The sequence below is a fragment of the Coregonus clupeaformis genome, chromosome 11, assembly GCF_020615455.1.
Source record: "Coregonus clupeaformis isolate EN_2021a chromosome 11, ASM2061545v1, whole genome shotgun sequence".
NCBI classification, from domain to species: Eukaryota; Metazoa; Chordata; class Actinopteri; order Salmoniformes; family Salmonidae; genus Coregonus; species Coregonus clupeaformis.
Genome location: NC_059202.1, coordinates 12,365,839 through 12,374,740, shown reverse-complemented (window position 1 = coordinate 12,374,740; position 8,902 = coordinate 12,365,839). Strand labels below are relative to the sequence as shown.

The following is an 8,902-nucleotide window of genomic DNA, read 5'->3' as shown; positions in this document are numbered from 1 at the left end:
CCTCCTGCCAAATGTATGACCATATTAGAGACACATATTTCCCTCAGATTACAGCGATCCACAAAAAATTTGAAAACAAACCCAATTTTGATAAACTCCCTTATCTACTGGGTGAATAACCACAGTGTGCCATCACAGCTGTAAGATTTGGGACCTGTTGCCACAAGAAAGGGGCAACCAGTGAAGAACAAACACCATTGTAAATACAACCCATATTTATGTTTATTTATTTTCCCATTTGTTTATTTATACTATTTGCACATTGTTACAACACTGTATATATACATAATATGACATTTGAAATGTCTTTATTCTTTTGAAACTTCTGAGTGTAATGTTTACTGTTAATATTTATTGTTTATTTCACTTTTGTTTACTATCTACTTCACTTGCTTTGGCAATGTTAACATACAATAAAGCCCTTAAATTGAAATTGAATTGAACTGAATTGAATTGAATTGAATTGAATTGAATTGAGAGAGAGAGAGAGAGAGAGAGAGAGAGAGAGAGAGAGAGAGAGAGAGAGAGAGAGAGAGAGAGAGAGAGAGTCTTCAGTTTGTGTTCGGTTTATACATTTCAATTACTAGCAATATAACTCATGTCATCTAACTATATGTGGTAAATATCAATAATGATAATTATAATAATGCCTCAATAATACACTCCAACAAGCAATAATACTATTGAACCTCAGTTCAGGCTCGTGTTCCAACCAGTTAAAACCTAGTCAGAACCAGGAGCCTGGAACTTGCCTTGTCATTAAGGCTGACATCCAGCAGCACATTATTGGGCTTCAGATCTTGATGTAGAAGGGGTGGGATGAGGCAATGCAGGAAGTTCATGCTCAGAGCGATCTGGTGGGCCAAGCGGGAGGCAAGGGTGGATGGACAGAGAGGGTGTCCAGGAGGGATTCCAGTGTTCCCCTCTCCATGAACCATCACAAAACCCAGCTGGATTGAAAGGCCGCAACTGGGGGGACAATCCTTGTACACTCCAAGAATCCTTATCACATGGAGGCTTGCACCCTTGCGCATAATATCTGCCTCATTATGCAGGGAAGCGCTAGAGCTGGGGTAAAGTTAGGGGTGGGAAGGAGAGGACACGGGAGGGGGTGGACAGTGAGAGCGAGGGCAACACAGGAATATTGTCTTAACTTAAATGGTTGACATAATTATGAAAGACAAATCAGTTTATAATGAAATTTAAAAAGCATTCAACTTACATACAATCAAGTGTTTAAAGTATAGACATTTTTACCCATCATCATAATGTAGCAACTTGATGGTCACATCCAATCCTCAGTCCACATGTCTGGCTTTGTGGACTTGTCCAACCCCCCCTGCACCAATCACTTTCCATTTCTCCAGACTGTTGTTTCCAATTACTGGTGCCGGGCTGGACAGGTCCATCTGTCAATCAAGATGATCTGTAATGGCATTCAGTGTTTGCGTAAAATAAATTCCACATCAAGTCAAGTTGCATAAAATCCCATCAAGTCACATGGTATTGGTTCTCCTTTTTGAGACACTACTGTAGCTAACACTGTCCTTTATAAGATTGTTCCATACACTCTTAGAAAAACAATGTGCTATCAAGAACATAAAAGTGTTCTTCTGCTGTCCCGATAGGAGAACCCTTTCAATAATCAATTAAATGTATTTATAAAGCCCTTTTTACATCAGCAGATGTCACAAAGGGCTATACAGAAAACCAGCCTAAAACCCCAAACAGCAAGCAATGCCGATGAAGAAGCACGGTGGCTAGGAAAAACTCCCTAGAAAGGCAGGAACTTATGAAGAAATCTAGAGAGGAACCAGGCTCTGAGGGGTGGCCAGTCCTCTTCTGGCTGTGCTGGGTGAAGATTATAAGAGTACATGGCCATTTAAGGCCAGATTGTTCTTCAAGGTAGAACCATTTTCTGTTCCATGTAAAATCCTTTCCACAGAGGGTTCTACATGGAACCCAACAGAGTTCTACCTGGAACCAAAACGGGTTCGACCTAAAACCAAAAAGGGTTCTCCTATGGGTGCAACCAAAGAACCCTTTTGGAACCCTTTTTTCTAAGAGTGTACCTTAACAGTGCAAGTCATCCAGGTTTATCCTATCCTCTGATAAAGCAGTTTACTGGATTGCACATCATCAGTCATATTCAACATTTGCCCTGGACTACCAGTTTGTGTGATATGATAATAGCTGACTTATGTCCTGCCTCTCTAAAGCTCACATTGTCCCTGAAATAACCATTTCAGAAATCAGCAAACACAAATCAGATGTATGATTCAAGCATGTTACTCAGCTTCATATTACACTACATATCAATGTTGAGTTATCATTTAGTTTACCCTGGCACGGTCTCTCACCATGTTACTGTGCAGCAACTTACCTCCTGATAATGACAACATTCTTATTATGTGTATAAGATTAGGTAGTAGCTGAGTATCCATTGCTTTTTGTATTCATTATACTCTGGACGTACTTACCATATGACCGTGCTTGAGAAAATTATCTTCACAGTAGCTCTATTGTATTTAAAATGGAATCTTCACTTAAATTATTTTACTTTCACTGCAGTATCTGAGTTGTTTCCACCTCCTTTTGTTTATTTACATTTTACGTTTTTGTCATTTATCCAGAGTGACTTACAGTTAGTGAGTGCATACATTTTTTTCATACTTTATCAGAGGAGGGTGGAGTCAGAAGGGTTGGAGTTGTGCAGTCAGGACTTGTCTAATCTTCTCCACCAGATGGTTCTCTCTCCGGTATGAATTGAGCCTGGGGTGTTAGCATTGAATGCAGTGGCATGTTGTAGCATGCATATTTGTGTAATATTTGACACTACACGAGCCATCCATTTTTATTTGAAAAGTATCCGATTTATTGATTGTGCTATATAAGCTAGGTTTCCATCAAAATTGATTTTCATGTGAATATTCCATAATCCGGATAAAGAAAATATGCCCATTTTCCCACCAGTGGTGTTTCCACCAAACATACTTGTTTTGCGGATAAAAATCGGTGCGTGATGACTGAAAAAAATCAAAAGTTTCCATTGTATTTTCGACTCTGGTCTTGGCACGCGTGCTCTAGCCAACTGCTCGCAGACAGAAACAGTGTGGGTTGTCTTTGCAGGTAGGCTAGTGTACATGATGAGATTATTAAGAGTGAGAGTATTTTTATTTGTCAAATGGCAGTCAAGCATCGATCATCATGTCACCAGAATAAGACCCTCAATAGTTTTTGAAAAGGAGCATCAAGGTTGGCGTACACTTTCACCACCCTATACCTGTTCATCATAAGTTATTTCATCTGTAGCGTAATAAACTTTATGGTTTCCCAAGTTGTATGGACCACACACCATATCATCACATGACTCCAAGTTTACTTCGATATGATGGTTATTATATCAATATTTGCGCATTAAGGGTTTTTCAATGACATTTCTCGCATACTAATATTTACCAATACAAAAAGATCCCACCAAATCGAATGAACAAATTATCTGTCGGCAAAGTGGTCCTCTGTAGCTCAATTGGTAGAGCATGGCACTTGTAACGCCAGGGTAGTGGGTTTGATCCCCGGGACCACCCATACGTAAAAATGTATGCACACATGACTGTAAGTCGCTTTGGATAAAAGCGTCTGCTAAATGGCATATTATTATTATTTTCTAGAATTGTACCGAAATAGTTGTGATTTTTTAAATATGGGATGACTACTCCCATAAAAACTGTGGATGGAAACGTGGTTAACAATCACCATAGATGCATTAAAAAAAATCTGATCTGCCTGTACAGTACAAGTACAGAGCAGATTAAAATGATGGTTCACTAAAGTCTATAAAGTCGCTGTACAGGTTGTTTAACACTTTTTGGAACATACAAATTGCTGTCCCCCATTGATCACATTAACTTCTGGTCGGCTAAGCATTCTTTTGGAAGTAACAACATAACCTGTTTATGCACATAACACCTCTCTGGTTAAATCAGCAACAACATAAACAAATGCAAAACCATAAAACATTTGGACTATTAAATGTGGATGAACTATCCCTTAAAGGGAAACATTGTGAAAATAAGAGATTTTGATAAACAACACATAAACAGTTAAAATTCCTACCGACAAATATATATATATACACACACACACAGTCGGGAAAGAAAGTATTTACTCAGCCACCAATTGTGCAAGTTCTCCCACTTAAAAAGATGAGAGAGGCCTGTAATTTTCAGCATAGGTACACGTCAACTATGACAGACAAAATGAGAAAAAAAAATCCAGAAAATCCCATTGTAGGATTTTTTATGAATTTATTTGCAAATTATGGCGGAAAATAAGTATTTGGTCAATAACAAAAGTTTCTCAATACTTTGTTATATACCCTTTGTTGGCAATGACACAGGTCAAACGTTTTCTGTAAGTCTTCACAAGGTTTTCACACACTGTTGCTGTTATTTTGGCCCATTCCTCCATGCAGATCTCCTCTAGAGCAGTGATGTTTTGGGGCTGTCGCTGGGCAACACGGACTTTCAACTCCCTCCAAAGATTTTCTATGGGGTTGAGATCTGGAGACTGGCTAGGCCACTCCAGGACCTTGAAATGCTTCTTACGAAGCCACTCCTTCGTTGCCCGTGCAGTGTGTTTGGGATCATTGTCATGCTGAAAGACCCAGCCACGTTTCATCTTCAATGCCCTTGCTGATGGAAGGAGGTTTTCACTCAAAATCTCACGATACATGGCCCCATTCATTCTTTCCTTTACACGGATCAGTCGTCCTGGTCCCTTTGCAGAAAAACAGCCCCAAAGCATGATGTTTCCACCCCCATGCTTCACAGTAGGTATGGTGTTCTTTGGATGCAACTCAGCATTCTTTGTCCTCCAAACACGACGAGTTGAGTTTTTACCAAAAAAGTTATATTTTGGTTTCATCTGACCATATGACATTCTCCCAATCCTCTTCTGGATCATCCAAATGCACTCTAGCAAACTTCAGACAGGCCTGGACATGTACTGGCTTAAGCAGGGGGACACGTCTGGCACTGCACGATTTGAGTCCCTGGCGGCGTAGTGTGTTACTGATGGTAGGCTTTGTTACTTTGGTCCCAGCTCTCTGCAGGTCATTCACTAGGTCCCCCCGTGTGGTTCTGGGATTTTTGCTCACCGTTCTTGTGATCATTTTGACCCCACGGGGTGAGATCTTGCGTGGAGCCCCAGATCGAGGGAGATTATCAGTGGTCTTGTATGTCTTCCATTTCCTAATAATTGCTCCCACAGTTGATTTCTTCAAACCAAGCTGCTTACCTATTGCAGATTCAGTCTTCCAGCCTGGTGCAGGTCTAGAATTTTGTTTCTGGTGTCCTTTGACAGCTATTTGGTCTTGGCCATAGTGGAGTTTGGAGTGTGACTGTTTGAGGTTATGGACAGGTGTCTTTTATACTGATAACAAGTTCAAACAGGTGCCATTAATACAGGTAACGAGTGGAGGACAGAGTAGCCTCTTAAAGAAGAAGTTACAGGTCTGTGAGAGCCAGACATCTTGCTTGTTTGTAGGTGACCAAATACTTATTTTCCACCATAATTAGCAAATAAATTCATTAAAAAATCCTACAATGTGATTTTCTGGAGAAAAAAAATCTCAATTTGTCTGTCATAGTTGACGTGTACCTTTGATGAAAATTACAGGCCTCTTTCATCTTTTTAAGTGGGGAGAACTTGCACAATTGGTGGCTGACTAAATACTTTTTTCCCCCACTGTACTTATGTCATGCAATAAAATGCAAATTAATTACTTAAAAATCATACAATGTGAATTTCTTTAGATTCCATCTCTCACAGTTGTACCCATGATAAAAATTACAGACCTCTACATGCTTTGTAAGTAGGGAAACCTGCAAAATCGGCAGTGTATCAAACACTTGTTCTCCCCACTGTAGATGGTCTCGCTGCACTGGTGGTGGCGGTGGTCACACTTGTGGATGACGTAGATGGTCTCGCTGCACTGGTGGTGGAGGTGGTCACACTTGTGGATGACGTAGAGGGTCTGGCTGTAAAATTGCCACTTGTTGCCCTAGGCACAATGAATGGATCCAGAAAAGAAAGATAGGCCGCTGGCCTAAAGCTGCTGACCCAGACCTCTCTGCCCTGCTCGCTCTGATACCAGTCCCTGATTCCTCTCCACTTCCTCCTACAGTCTTCTTCTACATAGACATGAACATAAGCCAAACCATCACCTAGCATAACTATCTACCATCATTTCTATTACTATTTCTCACACACACACACACAATTATTTGGCCAAATTGTCAGGGGTAGTAACTAGCATAATTTATATGACTTTCTCTCTCTCACACACACACATTTCATTGGCTAGGTTAGCTAGCTAGGTTAGCTAGCTAGGTTAGCTAGCTAGGTTAGCTAGCTAGGTTAGCTAGCTAGGTTAGCTAGCTAGGTTAGCTAGCTAGGTTAGCTAGCTAGGTTAGCTAGCTAGGTTAGCTAGCTAGGTTAGCTAGCTAGGTTAGCTAGCTAGGTTAGCTAGCTAGGTTAGCTAGCTAGCCACATCTAGAAGAAGCTCACTGCGTGGACACTTGTCTCCAAGCAGCATTTATTGCGTTTATGTCCCAGTACCTGTCAGCAGTTGTGTCAAAAAGACACATTTTTGATGATACAACACGTGTAGATACCGGCATTCAGTATAGTTGCGTAGCTGCGCAAAATGTTATGCAGCATTGATGCAATGACGCTGTCGGTGTGATCAATGCTTTAGAGGGAACATTGCAGAGGAGTATTAAAATGTTACATTATATATATTTAAAAAGAAGACGTTGGGTCTGCAGAGGAACAGAGGAGAGGATCGTGTTGTCTTATCCAGAGTTTCCATGTCAATCGTTTCTGACTATCAGATTTTCAGAGAAGCACATGAACGCAGCAAAGAACCAAATACAATTATTGGAACACTTGACTCCCGTGTGCACATAGTTCCTAGTATCGTCTATAACATCATCTCTGTCGACCTCACATCCAAAGTAAGACTGATTTAATGTAACTTTTATTAATACAAAAAGAAAAATATATAGAAATTATTATAATTATAGAAAGAAAAGTCCACTCTCGCACTTGGAGGGGGTTCTAGTATTGCTTCAAATAGCATTAGCTGGGAAGTGGCATGTTGGAGATAAAAAAATAAAAAAGTAAGCTGGGTATTTTTTCACACAAACACTCATCCTGTCCTGTTCAGGTTCCACACACTAAGCTGTAAAACTAAACTGAGATGTCTATCTCTCGCACTCCCTACATAGGGCTAAAATACTACAAACATAAACATAAATAACAACAGCACATTAATTTGGCATTTTTACAAAACACAGCTTTAAGAGTCCATCCAGTGTCCGCTTTTCTATTCTGGGTTCTGAAAATGAAAACAACAACAATAACAGAAAGATAACTTTCTGTGGCCGGAGAGAGCGGCAGACAAGAGAGAGGGAATGGAAACTCTGTGTGGGTTCTGTTTGTCCCTGCATCAGGCTTCCCAAGAAGACTGGCTGGCTGGCGGTCCTTCACGTGTAGCATTTTCCGTGTTTTGTGTCCATGTTAAGTCTCCTCTCTCTGTCTGTGTGTTGTGTGGAGAGGATGATGTGAGTACTATAGTAGGCAGACAAAGCAGTCTGTAGTCTCTATAGGGGATTCTCTTCTCTGCAAAGTCTCTCTGTCTGTTGGTGAGAGAAGCTGAGGTGGTTAAGTTTCCTTGGTCTCTGCCTGAGGTGAGGGGAGAGCTGTAGCAGACAGAAAAAGAGGTCTCTAGTACTGGTGGTCTTTAGTAGGCAGACAACAGGGTCGGAGAAATCAGGAAGGCCACCTCAGATGACATGTGCCATAGACTCTGCACAAACACACACACAAACCTCTATGTTCACAGTTGCGCTCCCCTTCTCTCTCACACCCCCCCCCCCTGGTCCCTAAGTGGTACGTTCCTCCCCATTAGCCTCCTGCTTGGTCCTCCTCAGATTGCTCTTCATCTTCACAAACTCAGGGGTGTTCTCCTGCTCCTCCTCATCCTTCTGCTGGTCCAACTCCAGCTAAACACACAGACAGAGAAGTATGTTAGGTTAAATGTTAGTACAAGTACATTGTGTGTGTGTGTGTGTGTGTTGTGTGTTGAGCTGCCAGTATTGTATCAGGGTGATCTGTGTGTGAGATTAGGGCTGTAGTGGCCATAACATTTTGTCAGCCGGTGATTGTCAAGCAAATAACTGCCAGTCCCATGGTAATTGACTGTTAATTAACAAACACATTTAGCATCTCCTGGCTTCCACGCATAGCCTACAAGCCACTGATGCAAACCTTTGGAACTGCTACATTTTAAAAAGTCTAATAAATCCATGTAATATAGCCTACACAATCACAATAAATCCATTATTTGTTTTAAAACAGGTCTAAAGAAAATGTAGTGCATTTCAGAAGAACAGAATAGCATAATCTGAGTTGTCCTTATGTTGTTAGGCCCTGATCTGGCTATGCCATATGGCTATGGGCTACACTAGTTAATTTAGCAGACAAGATTAGCTTAGAATTCCGATGCATTATTTTATATTAATTTATAGTATGAAGAATACAACTGAACATAGCTGAATGAAATAGAAAGGATATTTTCTCCAAACTATTTGAGGGAGTGCATACATTCGGCTATTCTGTGTTGAGTGGTTAAGAAATAAAACTGGTCCTCCTATATGCTTAATTTAGAGTTATTTATGCAACTTTAGTTGAGATACAAACGTTGGGCTATATGTTTTGATTTGTAATACATTCTAAGGCTGCATGATGTGACTAATGATGATTTGAAAAAAGTCCCATGAGCTCTGCTTAGTTTTTTTGCACAGGCTGCACACACGTCATCAGTCTTTCATTCACA

The 8,902-nt window shown here is 40.6% G+C and overlaps 1 protein-coding gene and 1 long non-coding RNA gene across 4 annotated transcripts in view; both read right to left on the bottom strand.

The window, feature by feature from the left end:
• Positions 1-554: 554 nt before the first annotated feature.
• On the bottom strand, positions 555-2,624 carry LOC121577258. The gene is made up of 3 exons (XR_006002592.1): positions 2,481-2,624; positions 1,258-1,426; positions 555-1,068 (listed from the first exon to the last, which is right to left on the bottom strand). It is a non-coding gene; the product is annotated as an uncharacterized LOC121577258 (long non-coding RNA).
• Positions 2,625-7,015: 4,391 nt separating this feature from the next.
• The window catches only part of LOC121576585 (protein FAM107B), a 29,328-nt gene continuing 27,441 nt past the window's right edge, over positions 7,016-8,902 (bottom strand). For all 3 annotated transcript variants that reach the window (XM_041889831.2, XM_041889830.2, XM_041889829.2), the window contains one exon: positions 7,016-8,069. In XM_041889831.2, the coding sequence (XP_041745765.1) occupies positions 7,950-8,069 (120 nt within the window). In that variant the 3' untranslated portion in view covers positions 7,016-7,949. The remainder of the gene's footprint in view (positions 8,070-8,902) is intronic.